The following is a 23,617-nucleotide window of genomic DNA, read 5'->3' on the forward strand; positions in this document are numbered from 1 at the left end:
TCGTGAAAGAGAAATGAAAGAAATTGAAATGAGAAAATTAAAAAGAGAGACAATTTGATTTCTCTCTCTTTTCATTTGCGAATTGTTCTTTTCCAACGCCATCTAGCGGATAGAAAACCAAATGTTCTACCGGCGATTTTTGTTTTTTTCTTTTTAATTGTTTACTTTATTTTCTTTACCTGGTTAATTGTTGTTCTTTTTCATTTTTATCACCATTTTTTTAATCATCTTCATGATAGATTTTAATTGTTGGCAAGTATTTACTCCTCAATCTACTGAGGTTTTTACTGCTCTAATTTGTGGTGTTTATGGTGATTCCATTTTGTTTATGTAACACTAATCTTTTTTGTTTGTTAAATGTGATTTTTGATTGTTAAACTGGTTCGTGTTAATTTTTTCCCTTTTGGTTTTCTCTTGATTGTTACAATTTGTTAACAGTCAATTTATTGTGTTGTTAAAGATTGATCATCAGTGGGGTTACAGTTATAAATTCACACTTCCATATCAAAACCTATTAACATAGTCTTGATTTCTGGTCACCATTTTGTTTTGTTTTTTACAATTTTGTTTTCTCCTCTCAAAGTTAATCATCATCATCTTCATCATCATCGTCATCCTAATTGGTAATGATTATTTGTACCTGGTTAATGTCATTCAAATTTATACGTTTCCACCATCTACCTGTTAATCCAATTTCCATCAATGCGGTAAATGGTTTTAAATTGTTGCATTTTGATTTTCTATTCTATGGAAAAAAAAAATTCTTTTCTTAACCAACCCAAACTGGTTTCTTACTGTTTTCTATTCTCATTAATCCTTCATTCTAATGCTATTATTATCTAGGGTTTATCTCTGAATGATGAAGCTGATTAATGTTCCCTGTTGACTATGATAATGATGGACACTTGATGATTACGTGATTAACAGATTCTACTCATTTGTAACCGACTCTCTCGATCTCTCTGTCAATGTCTATTGTGTTGATCATCTTTTTGTTGTCACCAATCCACCAGTTGCCTAAATTGTTACGACAATTAGTTGATTTTTTTGCTTCTTCTCCTTCTCTCCAACGCCAACAACAGATCAAGACAATTAGAAGCAAATTGTAATTGTGGTCTCATGAAGCATTTCGACAATTTAATAGACTAATAACATAATTTGTCCGTAAACGATTGGTTACAAAAAAGCAACAATCAAATGGTTGATTAGGCGTTAAGGTTTAAGTTGAATCAATCAATGATTATAATCACAATTAATTAATTGCTGAACCCATTTTTTTTCTTCTTTTTCTTTTTCTCTTCTCTAATCTTTACAATTTAGGTTTTCATTTGGGATTTTGGTTGATAACATTTATCATAATCCAATGTTACACAGCAATTGGTTACAATGAGAATAATCATCATAATTAATTGTAGATTAAAATCTAAACCATAACAATTAACCTGTAAGAGTCTTTTGTGACAATTTAAATTGTCTAATATATGGAATACATGGAAAATGGTTGAAGAGAAAAATACTTGAAACTCTCTTGAACAATTAACCAAATCAACGAAAATGAAGGAAAAACAATCAAATCAATAAATTGATTAAATCAAAAATCTTGTTAATTGTTACACATACACACAAGGAGGAAAAGAAAAGGTTAATCAAATAATCAATAAATCAACGTAAGTAATTAAAAAAAAAGGTAATGATTACAGATTTTGATTAACTGATCAATAGATTTTTGTAAAATATTTAAGTGTAAATGATTTAAATTTAATGTGATAAAAATCACAATCAATTAATCAATGATGATGGTGAGTCTTTACATTCAATATGTTGAAAAAGTGAAAGTTAACAACAATCAACTAATTGTTGCCAAAAATGAAACGTAATTTAATTATCACTTCTGGAATTGTGGTTAATCAATTTTGTTAATTATTTGAAGAAAAAAAATCTCTTCCTGATTCTTATTGAATTAAAACACCTTGAACTTGATTAACAATCTCTTAATTATCCCAAATTAATCATTGATTTCCTTGATTATATTAGCTAATCAAAGTGATCAAATTTAATTATTGCCTTAAGGGTAATTACAATTGACGTTTTTGTTTTCCCAATCAATACCATGTTGATGATCATTGGCTCACAATCAAAAAGTTTTAATTTCCTTTATTCAAAAAGTTAATCATGTAAATGATAATTGGGTTGATTAAATGCTGATATTGATTGTTGATCAATGACAATTTAGTTAGACTTAAATTGCAGCGAAAAAAAAAGATTAGTAATAAAAGTTGATTAACTAATCAACCTTATTTGAAGTTTAATTGGGGATACAATGAAAAAAAAAGGTTCATAATAATTAACGATTTTGTTTGATAATACAATTAATTGTTAATCTGATAATAAAAATGGACCAAATATAAGACAAACTGAATTAAGGAATTGATTGTTGGGATAATTTGACTTGTCTATTAGTATGTTAACCTCTTGAAATGATTAATCTAATTGCAAATAGAAAACTTGATCATGGTTATCGTAATATTATCATGAAAAAATATCACAATTTCTCATCAACTGAAGACACAGACTGGATAAGGGCCTCATGGAGATGATGATGATAAGGATGATAAAGATGATCTCTTTCTCTATGTAATATCAATACGATTTTTAGGTCAAACTGAATGTTCATTTTCAGCTTCCCGGTTCAATCATTTTCTTGTTTCAATTTCCCTTTTATCCTCGTTCTTTATCATCTTTATCATCTCTCTCTCTCTCTCTCTCTCTCTCTCTCTCTCTCTCTCTCTCTCTCTCAAGGTTCCTCTCAATTAAGGTTATCATCATTTTCTGGTTATTAGTATTTTTTGTGTCTCCTAATCCACTTTTTATTTTCACTCGACAATCATCATGATGGAAAACCTGAAAATCTCTGTCTTTTTCTCTGTCGACAAGATGATAATTATCATTATTTTAGTTCCCCTTTCAAATATTACTCAATTACTGATTGGCAAAAATTAACTACTTAACTTAATTGCTTGACAATTAATTCGTTTCTTGTTGAGATTTTTGATTAACTTTATGGATCTAAAATCTAATTAACTTTAAATATTATTAATACATTGAACATCAACTCTTTTTCATTAAATCATATTGGTAACAATTAAGTTTCCTTTGTCATTCTATCAAAATTTGCAAATCATTTAATTGATTAACTGTTTAATTTTTAATTGTTCCAATCAAATTTGTCATGTTATTTGTTTGTTCATCATTAATCATTATCATTTCCTCCCTTAATTGTTTATATATTTATTAGTTAGGAAAAATTAAAGTACGAAAATTGTTACATTTAATTGTTGTTGTTGATCAAATTGTTGATTACAATCAACTCGATACCATCATTACCTTATAATGAATCTCAATCAAGCATTTATAATTTATTATTTTCTGATTAATTGTTAATTTTAATCAACCAAAGTTCCTGATGAACAAAAATTAAATCCAAACAATCAACCAAATATTGAGTCAAGAAAAAAATTAACAACAATTAAACTCGGTGTGATTTAAAAGTTATCATTGAACTAACTGTTAATTTTTTGATTGTTGATTAAACTTAATTGTTATGAATTTCTTAATAATTGATATGCATGATAATAATGAAACAATGATTAAAATGAACAATTTAACCTTGATGAACAATTTTGATTAACCACAATGAAAAGATTGAAAATTCAACAATTTAGTTCAACTAAAAGACCCAGAAAAAAAATAGTTAACTATTACAATTAACAATCAATTGATTGTCTCATAACCATCAGTTTGAAAACCTTCAAATTAATTATCACCAGTTAAATGTATTATTATTTATATTGTTGTAATTAAAATTGATTTGGTAATAAATTTTGATTGTTTTAGTTAATTGTGAACTAAAAGATGACCTTCCAATTGAATTAAATTTGGTTCACAATTAAAACAAATTTTGTCTCTTCAATTAACTCATCTTTATAACAATTAAATTGTATTTTAATTGTTAACGATTCTCATATTGTTGTTGCTAATTGTGTAACAGTTAATTGTTAATCAGGTGTTAATATAATTTCCTGATTGAATATCCAAATTTTCATCGCTATTGAAGGTTCATTTGATTAGAGCAATTAGTTAATTTAAGTGATTATGATCAAGGATAACGTAACGATAATCAGCTTAATTGTGATCTAATTCCGGAATCAACTAACCAAAAAGTGAGATCACTTTGATTATTTGTTTCTTCATTTACAATTAAAGGTTAATTTGATTAACATTCGAGTTATAATTTTTAAATGGTAACAATTATATTGATGATTATCAAATTGTTGACGGAAATTTAATTTTGATTATTAACCTTGGACCATATATTTGATTTTTTGTTAATTTTGATTCAGTGATTTGATGACGATAGTTAAATTGTTGATGATTAACTCTGGTGGTGATAATAATAATGACTACGGTTAAGCCTGAAGCAAATTAAACAACAAAATTAACTAATTTTTTTTTATTTTCAACTGATTAAAATAGGATGAAGACTCATGATGACGACGATGATGATGATGATTAGTTGATTGTGAATGTTGTTGTTTAGTTAGTAAATTTCTCAAGGTTAACTAGTTGAAAATTATTTACTTGATTGTGTTCAGAACAATTTAAATTTCTCGCAAGGAAATGATTAAGGTAAAATTAACCTTTTTCCTAATTGTTCTGATTCATATTAGTTTTCCGGTGAATCTGAGATTTAATCATTACAATTGTTAATTGTTTTTACCACAAATCATTGAAAAACTAAACAATTACATGGCGAAAATACAAATCAACGATTATATAATTAGTATGATTTGATTGGAAATAATTAAGTTACAAAATTGTAACCCTTGCATCTAAATTGTCAATTAGTTAATCAACATTAGGATAGCTTAACAATCAATCACTTCACTTGAACAAATCAAACAATCAAACAACCAATTTAATTTCAATTTCATTGATTAACATCAATTATCACCTAATCATCCACATCCAAAAAAAATCAATTAGTAAACCTTAAAGATCAGTATTCTAATTCTTATAAAATTAAACGTGAGACAAAAAACTACTAATTGTTCACAAAGCAATTAAATATCGTTCTTACAATTAAAGTTAATCGATTGCAACGAATTTAGAATAAAGTGTCGCCATCTATTGTTGGAGAACAAAAACTCGAAAACATCGAATCTTGTTCAATGCAAATTCAATGTTAAATAATGTGACACTTGAGAGTGAATTTTGTTACAAGTGAATTTTAATCGGTCTTTCAGTCAAACCAAGAACTAATTAAATAACTAAACAGTAATTTCCTTAAAACTATTGATTAAAGGTTAAGGGAAGCTCTCGACTAATCAGATTTACACAGGAATTGATGGTCAATTGTTTTGTGAATAAATTAGTGTTTATGTCACATGTTACCAAGAGAAGCTTTTGATTGCCGTTATTTGGAAATGGTCCCCAGAAGAATGACTAAGACAGCGAATGGAAAAGAAAGAGAAAAAGAAAGAGAAACAAGAAGGTGAATGTAAAGAAAATGATAGATTTTTGATTGAATTTTAGTCTTTTGTGTTGATTAAAGTTAATTGTGATTCTCAGGTTACCAACTGGCTTAACAATTTTTCTTTAATTTCATCCAATTAGGATGATTAGTGTTAACAAGAATGATGCTAATTCATCGGGTAAGTCGAACATGATTAATATTAATTCCAATTTTTAAATTCTCTTCTCTTGATATTCTGTCCACAACAACAAACATTCACTTCTCTCTCTTTCTCTTTCTCTTTCTTTTTCTCTTTCTCTCCAAGAAATGTTAATATTTCTCGTTTTCTTTTTCCTCTCTTTCTCTTTCTTTTTTTGTCTCCATTCTTTGTATTCTCTCGTTCTTTTCATCTTCTCTCTCCTCTTTCCATTTGCTTCTCTTACTTTGTCTTTCAATTTCTCTCTCCTCTCTCTCTCTTTCTTATTCCTTATTTTTTATTCTAACAGTTTCAGTTTTTTCTTCTTCAATATTTTCCATTCAATTTCTCATCTCAATTTTTTGTTCCATTTCTGGTAATCATGTTAATCTCATTAACCTCTCTCATACTATTATTCCCCATCTTCTAAATGCTTGGCCAATACATTGCCATTTCTAAAGCTTCATCCGTAAACATTAGGCATAGATTATCTTTCTCTATCTTTTCTTTTGCTCACCCTGTTCATATTGACAGTAAGAAGCAGCTATAAATTAGCCGTGGGGTGTGTTGTTCTTGTTGCCACCTTGCTCTGGATGAGCTGATCCCACTAAATGAATAGCTGCTAATAGAAAGAGAGAAAGAGAAACAGAAAGAACCAGTATACCTTGTGTTCCAATCTTACCTTGACTACTAATAATACATTCACTCTTATAATTGTGCTTCTTGTGTTGTCATTCAATTTGAACTCATAACATCTTTTGTTTTCTCTATTTTTTTCTCCATCTCTATAATTCAACATTCTCCTGTTGTTGTTTTCATCTTTAGGTAAACGAGCAAGTAAAATGGGTCTACTATTGCCAAATGAAAACAAGGAAGATGGAAAAAAGAAGTTCAAAAAAGGTATTTTCTACTCTTAGGCCGTTTGGAGGGAAACCTTTTTTTTTTCTTTATCTATGGTTTTCTTTTTCTTCTTTCATCGTCATCATATTAGTACATCAACAGTTCCACTTAGAGCTATTTGTTTACTGTGTACTTTTCTCTTTGTGTTTCCTATTTTTCCTCGTTTCACTTGTTGGTTCCTGGTTGACAAAATTGTTTCTTATTCTGGTGTCTCTCTTTTCTTACACATATTTACACTCATAGATATTTCTGCCATAATGGGTGATGTCTCATCTCTCAACAAAAATCGTATCTACAATTATGGTTATGTTAAAAAACCAGCCGAGTTATTTCGTAAGGATCTCATATCTGCCATGAAAATGGCCGATGGCGAGCAACTTTCACCTGAAGATTATTTACTAATCACTGACCATTGGAAAGAAGAATGGGAAAAAGGAGTACAAGTACCAGTAAATCCTGATTCTCTTCCTGAACCTAGTTTTAGGTTTCTCAAAAAGGAACAAGATTCACATTCTCAAGACACAAACAAAGTGAAAACATTGAAAAAGATCAATAAGGTATATTACTACATAAATACGCTACTATTTTTTTTTTCTTCTTCATCTCACAAAAAGAAACAATTGTTTTTTCTTATATTCGTTTTTCTGTCATCAAACAATGACCCATTTAATTGTTGTTACAATTCAACCATCTAAATTTCAATCTATTTTTCTATCTTTGTCATACCATTAGACTGATGAGACTGATTTAGAGGTGTATGGACAATATGAACTGGATTTACTAGACTTGGCTTGGTTACAGACTTTACATGAATCTGATGAATCAATTAAATTACCAGAGAAATTTGTTGAAGATCTGATCAATGAACTTGAACACCAGTGTGCTCGCAATATGAAAGCCAAACAAGTTGGAATTGAATATGATGATCACGTTTTATGTGATGTTTGTCGAAGGTATTTTTAAATCATTTTCTAACTGTTTAAATTAACAGATTTCAAGCTAATTTCTAAACTAATTTGATTGTTTTTCCTTATTCTTATATAATATCTATCATTCTAAAGTCCTGATGCCGAAGATGGAAATGAAATGGTTTTCTGTGACTCATGTAATATTTGTGTACATCAAGCCTGTTATGGAATTACTCATATACCCGATGGTGAATGGTTATGTCGACCATGTAAAGAATTAGGTTACAAGAAAGATCTACCCTGTATATTGTGTCCCAATAGTGGTGGTGCTCTTAAACCAACCTCACATTCAGGTGAATGGGCTCATGTTGCCTGTGCATTATGGATTCCAGAGGTAAATTATAATCTCTACTTTTGTTTCCCAATTCATATTAATCAATTTTCTACCAATTTGTTACAGGTAAATATCGGATGTGTTAAATCAATGGAACCAATTACAAAAACGAAACAAATATCACCCACAAGACTGAATCTTGTATGTTCTTTATGTAAGATTAAAAAAGGAGCACCGATCCAATGTTCAGTAAGTAAATAAATCTACTAAATTGATAATTGATTTATTGAAGAGTTTTTTTTATTTCTTTTTTTTCAGGTCAACTCGTGTAAAGTAGCTTATCATGTAACGTGTGCGTTTAATGCTAAGCTCAAAATGAATGTTTTCGCTGTTGATGACAAGAAAGGAGTTAAATTGAAGTCTTACTGTTCTAAACACTCTAGTAAAGACTCTCCAAAAGATAATGAATCAGGAGAAAGGTAATTAAATTGATACGAATCTTTTCTTTTTCTTGATGGTTTTATTTAATTGTTTATTGTATTTTTTGTTCCATTTAGTTCTTGCGAGGAAAAGAAAGAAGATTCATTCGAAGAATTGACCATAATACCGAATGACAGTGATGATCCATGCAACGAATTCTGGAAATACATTGACATTACTCAAATAAACCAAGAAGTAATTTAGTTTACTTATAACTTTAATTGCAAATTTTAAGCCTTGCTAATTTGTTACTGGTCATGAATTTAGGATCAAATAACCGTAGAAAAGATTAGCTGCTAATGGTTATAATCTTTTCATCGATGACCAATAATAACAATTTAAAGGCTTAATTGTTGCACTTGTACATTTCTCTCAATCTCTTGAACTTTTGATTTTGTTAATTGATTTGCTTTCCTTTTATCCAACAGTTTTTGCCTATGCTAATTACTGAGTTTCCTCAGTCTTCAAAAGAAAGCCTACTCATGTACATTGATCTTGTATTACAATATTGGAAAATGAAGAGAGTCTCTAATTATGGATCACCATTAATCCGAATGATTAATTCAACATCTCTTGAACGATTAAAACTCCAACAACACGCTGGTATTTTACGTTTCAGGGTGGACCTTGAACGTATACGTAATTTAAGTTACATGTTGTGTCGCCGTGAAAAGATCAAAAGTAATTGGGTTAAAACACATCAACAAACAATTGAAAATGCCATTGCTTTTGCTACTGGTTCTCCGCTTCCATCTTGCGATGATCAACCTGAATCAACAACAACAAGCTCCATTTCATATAATTATAAGACGAATGCACCTCAAGAAGAGAGGATGAAAGTCGCTAAAGAAGTGATTAATTCAAGCTGTATGTATGACGATTACGATATACGCGATAAAAATAAGCCAAAAGTTTTGATAAAACAAATACGAAACATGATGAGAAATGATAACATTGAGAAACTTAGGAGACACCATCGACCAAATCCATATTTAAAATTTTATCCTCAAAGGCGAAGTGAAAGTAGTGATAACGGTAAATCACAACAATCTCCAAAATCACCTCAATCACCACAATTACAACAAAAAGCTAAAGGTAGCAAAAGCTATTCTACCTTTAATGGATCTCATAAGAATCACAATGGACAGACAAAAGTCAACGGATTCCCAATTTTAACTTCCTTACCGTTACGGAGTAAAAGTGTTCCCATTAATCAAACCTCTCCTAAGTCAGAGTCTATTAGAAATACTTTGAGAGAGAAAAGTATTACCAAAAGTGATAATCAAATAACCATCAGCTCCAAATCAAGCCCGACTGATCCAATTAAAGAAGATAAAATTGTAAATAATTCTGTTATTACCAGAGCATCAGCCCTAATTGGATATAGAATTCCCAAAAAGAATCGTGATAATCACAAAGGTAAATGATTTGATCTAACAAAAAATGTAAAACTGTCATCAAATGTTATAACTAATCAACTAATTTCATCTTTACAGAAAGTGATCGCGTTTGTCGTGATGAATCAAATTATACAATTAGCCCGTTGAAAAATTTTCACAATGAACAAAGGTATGAACCTATTGCCTCGATCTAATTTAAAATAAATGTTTTCCAATCTATTTTCGAGCATATATATTTTGTCTATTTGTTCTAGTTATTAACTAATTATCTTGGAATCGTTTTTCTAATTTTAGGGTATCCGTATCTCCTAATCATCACTTTTTAAGGAGACCAACAATGGAAGATAATAGTTACAAAGGAAATGAAAGATTCCTTGAGAGGAGAAGATCATTCAATCAAAGGCGCTTTTAGTTAACCAACTATAATCAATTTTCGTAAAATATTCACGAGCGCACAATCAGAGAATCACATAATTTAAATCTAATTTGAATAGTTTAATTTCGGTTAAATTCGGAAACAACGTGAAAACTATTCAATTAATTCTAAGCCCAAGTTTTAGAGATAATGATCATCATCATCATCATCATTTTCGCATCTTCGGTAATTTAATTTAATCATCTACTCATTGAGCAACTTTTTCTTCTGCGTTTTACCTACAATGCAATTAATTCATCATCTTAAATAATCATCTCTCTCTCTCTTTTCTCATTTGTTCATTTTCCATGATTAATTATTTATGGAGAAAAAATCATTTATTATTTGTACACTTTTCTCCCAGTGTTCAAAAAGCAAATACGATCTGATTTTGAGCTCAGTTGAACTGAGATTATTGTTAAAATTAAGATATTTCTCTAAAATATCAGCCCATTTAACTTGATCCCCTTTAAATTGTGTAAATTTGTGTAAATTGCTTCATATATTTCTATCCATCATCATCATTTAATCAATTTCGATGATTGTTTTTTTTTGTTCTCTTCTAATTTTCATAACCTTCACCTCTCAACGTACATAAAACATTTACAAATTCATTCTCATGTACATGAATTTACCCTGATCATCATCTTCTCCTTCATAGACTTTAAAGTTATTTTGTTGAAATTTGTAATTATTATTTTGATCTTCATCACTTCCTCATCATCGTCTAATATAATTATTGTGTTTCATTGAAATCACATTGAGATTATTTATAATATTCAATACGAAATAAATCAAATTGCATTTTTGTTTCGATTTCAACTGTAAAGTTTTGTCGCTAATCTAAATTTTGATACAATCACATTTTTATCAGCACATTTATCTTACCTCTTTAATTGAATTTATACAATTTGACACTAAAATCTATTATAGAATTTACATTAATTACTAATTGTAATTCCAATTTGTTGATTATTTATTTTGCTGAGATTTTCGATCACCTTAATAAAGGGTTGGCTGTCGAGTCCTGTTTTCCTTGTGATGGTTTTTAGCATGTTCCTTGAGTAGATCCATAATCGGATTACTAAATTCTGATGGTGTTTCCTTTTTACCGACAACCCAATAGAAAAGATCCCAATCATTTGATGGACTATTAATCAAACTATCATAAATGTCCAATTGTTTACCATCAAATGTATCCAAATAACGATGAGCAAATGTACTCAGAAGTAAATCATTTTCCAACATTCCACGTTTTCGACTTTGATACAATAAACGGGCTCTTTTAACATCAATACTTTCATTAAAACGTTGGTACAATGGTATCGGAGGTTCAGTACCATTATCTAAATCAATACAATCAAATTTACCATTGACATTGTCAGTCTTTTGATTATTATCACTGGTTGAAAATCTGGTTACACTAAATTGAGATGATTGTTGGACCAACCGACAAACATTAAAGTTGTTACCAATTCTGGACACTAAACCAAACATTTCAATCAAATCTAAATAAACTTGTGAACCAAAAAAATCCAAACAAATTAAATAAAACCAATTAATTAATTTCTGCGTAATTGTAAACAATCAAAATCTTTCATTTGAATGGAAAAAAATTTCCAAAAACCATTTAGTACAATAAACGAACTCTAGATGGCGAAACAATCGAATTAGAATTTGTGTTTACAAAAAAAAATTTGTTTTCTATTCTCTCGATTGATCATTTAATTGAGGTTGGAATTTTTTTCTTCCATAATCTTGTTAATTATTTTCGCCTTTCCGATTAAATTAATTTATTTTTTTTCTGTGAATTGACTTTGTGCTTATTGAGAGTATGGATCCTGCTCTGTTGAAAGCTCGAGAAGCTTTTAAAAAGAAAGCGTTTGCCACACCAGTGATCGAAGCTAAAAGGCCTGTGACTTCAAATCAAGAGAGTGGAAAAGAATCAAATAAAAAGCCTCGTAAATCGGCTCCAGCTCCGGTTGCCGAGAAAACCTTTGACTTCAAGAAATACAAGCCATCTTCTAATGCTAATTTTGCCTGTTTGGCTAAGATTGTCAAGTATATGAAACAACGATACCTTGATGGTGACAATGAACCTCTTACATTGGAGGATATGTTAGATGAAACAAATCAATTGGATTTGGCACCAAGACAGAGACAATGGCTCGCAACTGAAGCTCTCAAAAATAACCCTAAAGTGGATATAACTGAAGATGGACAGAAATATTTCTACAAGCCAACATTTCCATTGAAAGATAAAAAATCTCTACTCCGGTTATTAGATAAATATGATCAAAGAGGACAAGGAGGTATTCCATTGGAGGATATTCAAGAATCTCTTCCAAATGCTGATAGGTGTATTAAAGCTCTTGGAGAGGCGATCATTATGTTAACAAGGCCAACGGATAAGAAGAAAATTCTCTACTATAATGATAGATCGATCCAGTTTAAGGTTGATGATGAGTTTCAGAAATTTTGGAGAACCGCTGCCGTTGATGGTTTAGATGATGCAAAGATCGAAGAGTATTTAGAAAAACATGGAATCACCTCAATGAAAGATGTCGGTGGTAAAAACTCAACTCCAATGCAGAAAAGGAAAAAACCAACATCCAAGAAACCAAGGAACTTTAAGAAACACAATGAACACATGGGAGATATACTTCAAGATTATAATGGTTAAATTGTCATCAACAAAGAAAAGGTAGAATTAGAAATGATCAAGTTCATCGTGATGAAGGAAACGATAAAATTTTCATCTTCACCCTAATTGTTATTTCATCATCATGATGAACAAGATGAAATTACAATCATATTGTGTACATATAAACAGCAAAAAACCTCATTAAATTTATTTCTTTTCAATTGTTTTAAATGGCCTATTGAAATATTTGCATTGTCCATTAATTTTCGATACAATTTAAACTAATTGTAATTCAATTAAATGACTCGAAGTTGAGTTCTAATGAGTTTGGGATTCGAATCCCATTCGAATATCAATCGGATCCGATCATATGTTTTCTTTTGAAAAATTGTTCATTTTTTTTTTGGTTCAATTGATTATCTTTGTTTCTAATTGATTGAGTTTTTTGTTTGGCTGATTTATTTTTGTTGGTGTTGAAAATTTTGTTCTTTCTCTGCCTGTGATCCAAGATGGATTTCCAACATCGAGCCGGTGGTAAAACTGGCAGCGGAGGAGTTGCAAGTTGGTCTGAAACCAATAGGGAAAGGAGAGAGAGATTAAGACAACTCGCCTTGGAATCAATTGATTTACAGAAAGATCCTTATTTTATGAAGAATCATTTAGGTTCTTATGAGTGTAAATTGTGTTTAACTCTTCACAATAATGAAGGTTCTTATCTGGCCCATACTCAGGGTAAAAAACATCAAACCAATTTGGCTCGAAGGCAAGCAAAAGATTCAAAAGATTCACCGGCTTTACCTGCTCCAGCTAAACCACGAACAGAGATCAAGAAATTTGTTAAAATTGGAAGACCAGGTTATCGGGTTACCAAACAATTAGATCCGGAATCAGGTCAACAATCACTGTTATTCCAGGTAAAGTTAAACAAATTCTCTGAAACCAATTGCTTTCCTATTCTCTAATTGTCTGTCTAATTGTTTGTTTTTCTTTAGGTTGATTATCCTGAGATAACCGATGGAGTTTTACCTCGTCACCGTTTCATGTCCGCTTATGAACAAAAGATCGAACCTCCCGATAGACGATGGCAATATGTTCTATTCGCTGCTGAACCTTACGAGACGATTGGATTTAAAGTTCCAAGTCGAGAGGTTGATAAAAGTGAAGATAAATTCTGGACCTTTTGGAATAAAGATTCGAAACAATTTTTCCTTCAAGTTGCTTTTAAAGTAGAACAAACTAATCCGATTCTCGCTTCCGTTCTTGGAGCGGCTAAATCGAAAGATCATCTTATTCCATCTAAATTAACTGGACCCAAAGAAATTCACAACAATAAAAGTAATCACAATTCATCTCAAGGTAAAAATGGTAACACCAAAGGTTCACATTCAGATTCAGAGGAAAACAATTCAAATGTTGTCAATGAAAACAACAGAATATCACCAATTTCAACCTCTGAACCAACCACAGCTTCGACATCATCACCACCCCCAACACAAAATCTCATTGAAAGTAATGGAAACGATTCTGATGACAATTCTGGTGTTACAAATAATGGTGATGTTAACGATGACAATTCACAAGATGATGAAACCAACATGTCAACCGATTGATAGACAATTGCCTTTGGCTCATTAAAACTTGAATTTCTCATCAAATTGTCAAGTTTATTATTATTTTATTTTAGATCAAAATTTTTTCACTCGATGGAAAAACGTTTCAATCATGAGAGAAATATTTAAATTGTGATCGTGATCGTGATTCCTTATGAAACAAAAAAACAATTACCTTGCATTGACATTTGTCACATGTTAATCACTTTCTGGAAAATTTTGATCTAACATTTGAAAAGTTTTGTATTATATTTATAAACATTTGATTGTCTATCGAAAAGTATATGAAAGATTTTTAATTAATTGTGAGATGCGAAAATTTATTAGAAAGTTGGTTCCGGTGGTTCATTTGGCTCGAAAAAGTCTCCACCATAACCTCCAAGTGTGGGTTGACTTGCGTAACTTGACCCATGGAAACTGCTCTTACTCTCTTTGGACATTTCATCTCCGCTCGATTCGGGTCCATCTTTTTTACTCTTAACGCTCATCTTGACCTCGGTCACTTGCATGTAATTATTTGCATCTTTAGGATCTCGGTAAACAAGAGTAGTTTTGGTTCCCCAAGGTTTACCTTTCTCATTTTTCCTTCCCATTAATACTTGAACCATTTTCACCTTTGGATCTTCCTCTCCGCCATTTTCACCATCTTTATCCTTGTATTCAGATGATCGTTCCAATTTTTTTGGACTATTACTCGATTTAAAATCAAGATCACTACCGTCAAGAGATTCATCATCCATATCACCATCGTCAATATCACTTTCACTGAAACCCATTTTCATGAAAGAGGGAACCGATGGTGGAGCATAACTGAAATACGAAGCGGCAGCGGCAACTTCACCAAGAGCGGGCTGAAAATTGGCTACAATTGGATTCTCACTGGTTCCAGTTGATTCCACTTTAAATGCTTCCTCAAATTGTTTAATACTTGCTGATGGATCAGTTGAATTATCATTTAATCCTCCGGTTGATGGATAAGAGAAAAATCTTGGTAAAGTTTGACGGGCAACCTCATGATCGGCAAAATTATCCGAACCATTAGTGGTCAAAATGGTCTCTTGTTTATCATCACTCATTGGAGATAAAATATCAGCCGATTGTGGATCTTGATGGAAGGTTGAATAAGAATATTCAAATACTTGACCCTTGGCGAATCCTTCTCCTTGTGGTTTACCATTTTCATCGACATTTTCCTTGTTTGTCTTTTTTTCGCCTCCATGATTATCTCCATTTATCGGTCTGAATGAATTTGTATTTTGATTTGTAGATGATGATGATGATGATTGTTGTTCCAATTGTTTACTTGGTTTATGAGTTGGTGAGGCCACATTGTAAGATAGAAGTGAGATGATTAATAGAAGAAGAATACAATTTATCTGTAAGTCGAAAAATATAGAAAAACAATTAATTCTATTTGAAATTATTTGTACCAATTTGGATCATTAGATTTCTGTTAAGGGGAGAGAGTTAATTTTACCTCAAGTCGAGACACTATTTAACTATTTAGAATAGAATTACTTTTCTTTCTTATTGTTAACTCAATCGTGTTGATTGTATCTCTTTTCACATTTTAAATTAAATCAAAATAAAATGTACGTTAATTGTTAGACAATATAACATAATATTATTAGTGAATTTGAAACACTTTTCTATTGAAGAAAAGGAGAGAGAAAGATATTAAAACAAAAGGACATTGATTGACTTACAAACTTCCTGTTCAATTGATTTACCAGTTTAAGTTTGTCAACCTTAAAACCATTAATGAAATTAATCACTAATTATAATTATGTTACCTCAATTTTAACAACCCGGTAATTGAAGATAAGATAATTTAACAAAACCCAAACAATTCAGAATTTTGATTATAATTCAAATTAAACTGAAAAGTAAAGGTTGACAAACGAAAGTAAATTCACTGTTCAACGAAGCTTATGATCTGTTAACATTAAGATGTAATCACAATTAGTAAATTGTAGACGAATAAAATTAAATTGGTTCCAATTAAAGAGAAAATAATTAATAACAATTTTTGAGAAGAAAAGAAAACATTGAAAAAGAATAGAATTTTTTTCATTTTCGATCCACAGATGGAGCCACTGACCATTGGTTCTTCAGTTGGTTTGGTTTTTTCAATTTCTTTTCTTAATTTGTTAAGATCATTTTCGTCTCTAATTATAACCTTCTGTATCATTAATTGTTTGTTCTGTTTAATCTAATTGTCTTTGTAAAGATCAATCAAAATGTCGGCTGGCTTAATGCCTTTGAATCCTAAACCATTTCTAAATGGTTTAACTGGAAAACCTGTTGTTGTCAAGCTAAAATGGGGCATGGAGTACAAAGGATATCTTGTCAGTACCGATAATTACATGAATCTTCAGGTAAATTGTGATTAATTAAATGACTTTGCATCTTAATTTTGACAATTTAGATGTACCTCTTAAACTGTTACCTTTGATTCAGGATGTTCTTTAATGATTGTCAGTGTAATTTTCCATAATTTTCTCTCAATTAATCTCTTTGTTTACATGCTTTTTTCTCTTCTCTCTTTTTTTCTATATGTAGCTGGCTAACACTGAAGAATATGTTGGTGGTAATTTCGTCGGTAATATTGGTGAAATTTTAGTTCGATGTAACAATGTTTTATATATCAAGGGAGTTGAAGACGAAGAGGAAGATGGAGAGATGAGGGAATAGCCTATTGCTCACTTCAAGTGCTAAAACAACAACAAGTAAAAGGAACCAAAGTGAAAACAAACAACATGAACCAATTTTTTTACGAACAAAATTTCCAATCTATCAAATTCTCAACTTAATGTGTACATCTCATCATATTGAGATATGTATTCATCCAACTTGTAATAAACCATTTTACAAGTTACACAGAATCATCTATCAACCTCTTACAACACTTTAAATCGGTCATTTGGTGACAAAAAAAAACGACCATTGAGAAATCAACTTGCTCCAGTTTCTTTCTGGTACAATATTCATCAGAATCAAGAAGGAAAAACTTTAGATGGAAACAATTGTGTAATTGTTACAAAATGGAATTGTAATTTACTACTTAATCTAAAACAATTAAGTAATAATATCAAGAATATTGGTCAAGTCAGATTGACCATTGATCTTTTCAATCACAATCAACATTGAAACTTAATTTTTCAAAGGTTGAATCGGTTATTGGAAATGATTAAGGAAATAAGTTTAACTTACTTTGTACATAATTTGAATGGTAAGAAAAAAATCCAATGGTTTAAATTGTTGAAAATTTCACAATGATTAACAGAATCAACACCGAAGATGAAAATAAATAAACAGTTAACTGTTTGTTTTGAGTTTCAATCAACAACAATTGATTGAAATTGTTGAGAAATGAACGATCAAACCTCACAAACAACGAGTAAAAAGTAATTATAATTAACACTGATGATTACGAACGAAAATGAACTAACGACGCCAATGATTAACTTCCGTAAATCTAATCAGCAATCAAGTGACAAAATCGACAAACCAATTGACAACAATTTAAAATTCACTATTAGTAATTAGATTATCACCTCTTATTTCAATTTTTCACAATTAGTTTAACCTAAACTTACAATTATCATTAAGCTATTAAGCTAAAAATTATCGTTCGGTAAGAAAAAAAAAACGACAATCAGTTTAAATTGTTGATCAAACACAGAAAAATTAGCAAACTCAATCACTAATGACAATCAGTGAATTTAATGATTACACTGTTAAGTTAATTTGTTTGAATATAAACACTTTAAATTGTCACAATCAGCAAAATGATTAAAATGGTAATTTAAACGACTCGAACATGATAAATTGTTTTAATTGTAGAAACTTTTAAAAAGGTTGGATTGTGATTTAATTTGATTGTTTGATACGCAGACTCTTTAGTTAAACATAAGACCGAAACAATTAACTTAATTGTTGTTGATCTTTTTTGCTTTGCTTGAGACAATTGATTGATTGCTGTTATTTGGATATACGAGAAAATTTTTTTCGCCATCTTGATTGTTTGATACTTTTTTTAATCCAGTTAATTTAGTTGATTGTGTGAGTATGTTTTTATGATTAAGAAATTTGATTATCTTGTTAATCACTAAAGCAATAGTTAAATAATTAAGAGGTGGAAACAAATTTCATCACTCAATTAGTTGTAAACACTTAATCCAGTTTTAATTATTCTCAGGCCTGGAATTAGATTAACAAACAATTTAGTAACAATTTGTTCCCAATTGTTTAAATTATTAACAATCAGTTCAATTGGTTCTCATTTTTGGTTAATTGTAACAATCAATCAATCAATTGATTACACAACAACAACAATCAAAGTCTTTTTGTTAATTGTAAACTTATTTTCGTTTATTAAATTGTTCATCGCAATTAAATTACCAACATGGTTAATGTTTAATTTTATCAATTAAACAAATCATTTTGTGGTTAATTAATCAACCAATATTTTTAATTAGCTACAATATTGTAATACAATTAAAAAATTTTTTCACAATTTAAATTAATCATCTTGTTGGTAATCAGACTTGATATTCAGTAACATTATTGATCACAATTAAATTAACAATTGTAACAATTTTTTTGCCTCCAAATAAAATTAACTTATTAATTGTGATTAATTGTTAATTGTTAAGTTTAAATGATTAATTATAAGAAACAGCAATTCAAACCATTGACCTCAATATACAAAGTTTCATATAAGTTTATCAATATAATTAACCTTTTGATTAGTTGACAATTAACTAAACTTTGATTAAAAATTTTTCTCATTGATTATAATAATTAATATCGGTAGTTAACTAAATGAAAAACAATTAATTGTTCAGTGTGAACAAAAAACAAGGGTTACAATGATTAAATCAATTTCTTACAACAATCAGTATAAGTTAATTATAACCTTAAATGAGAAAGGAAAATATTTTTAACAGAAAAAAATTTAATCACAATTAAGCAGAAAAAAACAATAACAATAATTGAGATAATTTTCTAATCAAATCAAGGTTACTAATTGTTGTTATCAAGTGACAATTAAGAGGAAAAAAGTTTATATCTCATTGATCTGGTAGTTTAAACTTTCACCTTGATTAATTATGATTTCAAGAGATAATTACAATTTAAATTGTCATTGAACATCCCAAACAATTAGAGGACAATTGGATATTGTTTAATTTTGAATACAAGTTGAAACATTGAAACATTCAATTGGTGATAAATTATTAATATAAAAGTTAAGAAAAGTTCAATTTTCATGATATAAATTCAGATTCTTGTTTTTCATGATCAACAGAAAACAAAAGATATTCAAGTTTTTAATTTCGCTATCATGTTATTCATGATAATTCAATGTTTTCTCATGAGGAAATTGTTGAATTTAGATTTCATCATGATGGAAAATGAATCAGAATCTTTATTGTAATCACATTGATTTTTATACTTGAGTTTCTTTACTCTGTTTGTTCATTTAATTTGTAATTAAAATTTTCCAATTTTCAATTTTGACTGAAAACACAATCCAACATGTGAACATGATGATTTGCTGAATAATTAATTCATTCATCATGAGATATTATTGCTCTGAATTAAATCATAAGGATGACATGAAATCTTTGAGAAGGAGAAAAAGTTAATATGTAAGTCTTTTGAATCTTTTTTTGACTTATTCTAAATTCATTATTTCAACTTTTCCTCTAATTGTTCATTACAATATATAATATATTAATATGATTTAATCAAATTCCCATCTCTACACTCAAATTAGACTAATTGTCAAATTGTTTCATTAAACTTGATGAACAGATAAAATCAGTGAGATTATATGAATATGAGCTTTGAATTTCAACTCATCAAGAAATGAAATGAAAGTAAAAGTGATTCAGTTGATTTTCTTATAATAAGAAAAAAATTCAACTTCTTTTTCATCAGCAATTGTTTATTCGAGAGATAATTTCATGATACTATTCTTGACCCATGGAAATTGTCATGATATTGACCATGTATCTGTTGTCTAATGAATCTAAGGAAATCACCCTGAAGGCATTGAGGGTTATTATTTATATACTTTCAAGTATTCCGATCAATGTATTTACCTTTGACTTTTTCCAATATCATGATAAATATAATCAATTTCATGATGACATTCACATCAATTAGCCAAATATCAATACATTTTCACATGAACTTGGATGATAAACTTAACTAGACTTGACTGTTCTAATTAATCATGGTAAAAATTTCCATCTCCTAATTGATAATTATCCATGAACAATATAATTCTAATGTTGTACTCTTCATCTTTCATCAGAATTACTCAACAACAAGAATTGAACTTCTTTCAGGGATTGAATTTACCCTGAATTTTCATGATTGATGATAGTCTTTAGATATAGTTCACTTATTGTGAATCGTCTATGGGATTTTAATCATCATCACCAGGATTAGGAGATTTTCTGATTTGCATCATTAGTTATTACGATGATGACCTTTAACCCCCAAAGGCAATCAAGTTCAACTCATGCATCTCTGATCATCAATTTGTTTCATTCATTTAACTTCAAGTTGTTTTCATTGTCCTCCTATTCTGGGACAATAGTTAGAACTTTTTGATTAACAAGTTCGATGGGGCAACTCTAATGTGCTCTGTCAGCTTGATAAAAGTGTCACAATTAAAGTCCACCATGTATTATAATGATTCATTGAAAGTGTAAAAATGTCGATGCAAAATCTGAATGAATATTTAGAAAAAAAAAGTTAATTACTGATTAGGATTACGATCAAATAATAGATTACTATTCTTTTGATGACTACAATTAAGAGATTCATCTCTGATATGATTGTCTATTAATCATTTGATTAGGATTAACTTTTTTATATCTGTATACAGAAATGTAATTATCAAGTTAATCAGTTCAACCTCTTCTCATTGAAAGTCAGTTTTGAGCTTTATAACTTGAAATTTAGTTCATGTTATTCACATTGTATCAGAACTTTAAACTCAGCAAAAAAAAACTGTTAGTCTCATGATAGAGACATGATAATGTAGACATGAAATGACACCAGATGAACTTATCATATGTAATCTTGAGACAGAATCATTCATGATCAATGCCAGCAGTGAATTCACAAGTTAACCAGAACCATGATGATTAATAATTGCTAGTGAAGTTTCCTGGTGATAATGAAAAATGGGACTGACAGAATTTCCTGCTAGAAGTTCAGGATATGAATTTAAACTATCAGAATAAATGTATTCTTTACACTCGAAACTAGAAAAGAAGAAGAAGAAGAAAATTAAAAATATTCTCACAAAATGTCCAAATATCCACTAGATAATAGTTCAATTGACACTTGGTCCAATTTGGGTTAATAGCACCAAATAGATTTCGAAATGAATGTGAAACAATGTTACTCTCGAATAACTTTTCTGCATTGATAAGCACTTTAAATGTCGCTTAACCAGCGCATTTGAACATCAACCGAAAATAAAATGATCGTAAATGCAAATGGTTATTTTCTTGCTGAGATAATCAGAAATCACGAAAAGCTTGAATAACAATTGAATCGGATTTACATAAATCTTAATCATCACTTGTTTTCTGTGTATAAATTTTCATCAATTGTTGCAGAAAATTCAACAAAAAAAATAGAATCAAAGTTAACCAAACAATCAACGTTTCTTTTTCTTGGCAAGCAATTATTTACTTTCAACTAAATTAATGTTACAACGCTCATCATTAATGTAACCTTTTAATATTACAATCAATTCTTACAGAGCAATTTAATTAACCCCATTGATTGAAATAATATAAGTTTATTAACATTGGCCCTTCATTTGAAAATCTAGTGTGACCATTGGATTTTGTGAGCTTTTTAAATTGATGATTGTTTAGTTAATCGGTCAGATAATTGGGATAACTAATGATCAGAATTAAAGTTGATTGTTGAATAAAAACTCATGTGTACGAAGGGAAAAAGGTTAGTTAGAAATGCAATTCCATTTAGATTTAGAACTTTTTTTTTTGCTCCTTTCGAACTATTTTTTCTTCATCTTCATCCTGTAACTTCATGAGAAACCCGGAAGAAGCTCTTGAAGGAACCCATGGAGACTCAATAAGATGGTAACTTGGAGCATTAATAGAATTTGATAAAAGTATTGTTGTTATTGGTGATGGTGATGATGATAAAGAAGATAAAATATATAAAAGACAAAAAGTATATCGGGATAAAAGTTTCTTGGAATTGAATCAATTTCCGGTAACAATTGAGACTCAGAATAAAAACTTGGCAGAATCTTTCATTTCTTTTCACCGATAATTGATTGAGAATCAATGTTTTCATCGTAAAAATGATTATCATGTAAGTATCTCCTCTCTCTCTCTCTCTCTCTCTCTCTCTCTCTCTCTCTCTCTCTCTCTCATCTCCATATACATTAAAAAGATCAGTATCATTGATGCTTAAACTTTCTGACCGCACTAAAGGCTAATCTCATGGTAGTTAATCAGTTCTACTCATTGACATGGAAAAATAAGAAACATTTCATGGAGAGATAGAGGGGAAAAGTTACCATGATTACAATGAATCTGATTATTCTGATTAATATCGGAAATCAACCTTTTTCGTACTGAAACTTGTAGCTTGTAATTAGTCAACACTGGTTAATGAAAAGTTGATTAGATTAGTTTAGATTTATTTTCACAAAATTATCATGATAAATTATATTATCTTTCATGAATGATTGTTCAACAAACCTTGAACAATCTGAGAGCTTAAAGATTAGATATACATCATTGTGAGTCTCTCATGGAATCAAAATTTAACTACAACATTCAACCTGAGAGGTAAAATTATTCTGACCTGTTAATTGTGTCGAGCAATATACTTTCTTGATTAATCTTAACTTCAATTAATTACAATATGAATTAGAAACAAACAAGTATAATCAAAAAGATCAGCGAAAAATGAACTAAATCAATCAATTATAATTACAAACTATTCTTATGATTGTTATTATATATTTGGAAACTTAACCTTAAGCTACTGGATAATAACATTTATCTTACTAGAATTTACTCAATTCAATATCACTTTTGTCGACCAATGGTCAATATATATAAGTACATGGATATTTATCTCTCTTGTCATTATCTTTGCTCTCTTCGGGATAACAAATAGCCAATGTCCACTTGAAACCTTTTTTT

General features: G+C 29.7%; 6 protein-coding genes and 1 long non-coding RNA gene across 10 annotated transcripts; 5 read left to right on the forward strand and 2 right to left on the reverse strand.

Moving 5' to 3' along the window:
- Positions 1-148: 148 nt before the first annotated feature.
- On the forward strand, positions 149-3,906 carry LOC128395591 (uncharacterized). 2 transcript variants are annotated; one of them, XR_008326669.1, is made up of 3 exons: positions 149-707; positions 844-1,667; positions 2,800-3,906. It is a non-coding gene; the product is annotated as an uncharacterized LOC128395591 (long non-coding RNA). The 2 variants fall into 2 exon arrangements; XR_008326668.1 differs by having other exon boundaries at positions 844-1,217; positions 1,321-3,906.
- A 1,621-nt stretch (positions 3,907-5,527) lies between these two features.
- On the forward strand, positions 5,528-10,968 carry LOC128395793 (protein Jade-1-like). Of its 2 annotated transcripts, none has more exons than XM_053356277.1 (11): positions 5,528-5,711; positions 6,534-6,608; positions 6,852-7,165; positions 7,341-7,561; positions 7,670-7,910; positions 7,977-8,099; positions 8,169-8,329; positions 8,408-8,525; positions 8,759-9,749; positions 9,827-9,899; positions 10,025-10,968. In XM_053356277.1, the coding sequence occupies exons 1-11, from the start codon at positions 5,675-5,677 to the stop codon at positions 10,140-10,142; spliced, it is 2,472 nt and encodes an 823-aa protein (XP_053212252.1). In that variant the 5' UTR covers positions 5,528-5,674; the 3' UTR covers positions 10,143-10,968. The 2 variants fall into 2 exon arrangements, with proteins under 2 accessions (XP_053212252.1, XP_053212253.1); XM_053356278.1 differs by lacking the exon at positions 5,528-5,711 and adding an exon at positions 6,011-6,084.
- A 41-nt stretch (positions 10,969-11,009) lies between these two features.
- On the reverse strand, positions 11,010-11,760 carry LOC128395798 (succinate dehydrogenase assembly factor 2, mitochondrial-like). Its single transcript, XM_053356283.1, has one exon. It carries the CDS (start codon positions 11,640-11,642, stop codon positions 11,148-11,150), a length of 495 nt encoding a protein of 164 aa, XP_053212258.1. The 5' UTR covers positions 11,643-11,760; the 3' UTR covers positions 11,010-11,147.
- An 89-nt stretch (positions 11,761-11,849) lies between these two features.
- LOC128395797 (general transcription factor IIE subunit 2-like) lies at positions 11,850-13,010 on the forward strand. Its single transcript, XM_053356281.1, has one exon. It carries the CDS (start codon positions 11,980-11,982, stop codon positions 12,826-12,828), a length of 849 nt encoding a protein of 282 aa, XP_053212256.1. The 5' UTR covers positions 11,850-11,979; the 3' UTR covers positions 12,829-13,010.
- A 155-nt stretch (positions 13,011-13,165) lies between these two features.
- On the forward strand, positions 13,166-14,444 carry LOC128395796 (splicing factor 3A subunit 2-like). Its single transcript, XM_053356280.1, has 2 exons — positions 13,166-13,703; positions 13,782-14,444. The coding sequence occupies exons 1-2, from the start codon at positions 13,299-13,301 to the stop codon at positions 14,397-14,399; spliced, it is 1,023 nt and encodes a 340-aa protein (XP_053212255.1). The 5' UTR covers positions 13,166-13,298; the 3' UTR covers positions 14,400-14,444.
- On the reverse strand, positions 14,345-17,869 carry LOC128395795 (uncharacterized). 2 transcript variants are annotated; one of them, XM_053356279.1, is made up of 2 exons: positions 17,613-17,869; positions 14,345-15,775 (listed from the first exon to the last, which is right to left on the reverse strand). In XM_053356279.1, the coding sequence occupies exons 1-2, from the start codon at positions 17,619-17,621 to the stop codon at positions 14,723-14,725; spliced, it is 1,062 nt and encodes a 353-aa protein (XP_053212254.1). In that variant the 5' UTR covers positions 17,622-17,869; the 3' UTR covers positions 14,345-14,722. The 2 variants fall into 2 exon arrangements, 1 of the variants encoding a protein (XP_053212254.1); XR_008326719.1 differs by lacking the exon at positions 17,613-17,869 and adding an exon at positions 16,106-16,425 and having other exon boundaries at positions 15,631-15,775.
- On the forward strand, positions 16,512-17,284 carry LOC128395799 (small nuclear ribonucleoprotein F-like). The gene is made up of 2 exons (XM_053356284.1): positions 16,512-16,777; positions 16,962-17,284. The coding sequence occupies exons 1-2, from the start codon at positions 16,640-16,642 to the stop codon at positions 17,091-17,093; spliced, it is 270 nt and encodes an 89-aa protein (XP_053212259.1). The 5' UTR covers positions 16,512-16,639; the 3' UTR covers positions 17,094-17,284.
- Positions 17,870-23,617: the final 5,748 nt, after the last annotated feature.

Source organism: Panonychus citri, unplaced genomic scaffold (assembly GCF_014898815.1).
Source record: "Panonychus citri isolate SS breed McGregor unplaced genomic scaffold, ASM1489881v1 Contig00141, whole genome shotgun sequence".
NCBI lineage: Eukaryota > Metazoa > Arthropoda > Arachnida > Trombidiformes > Tetranychidae > Panonychus > Panonychus citri.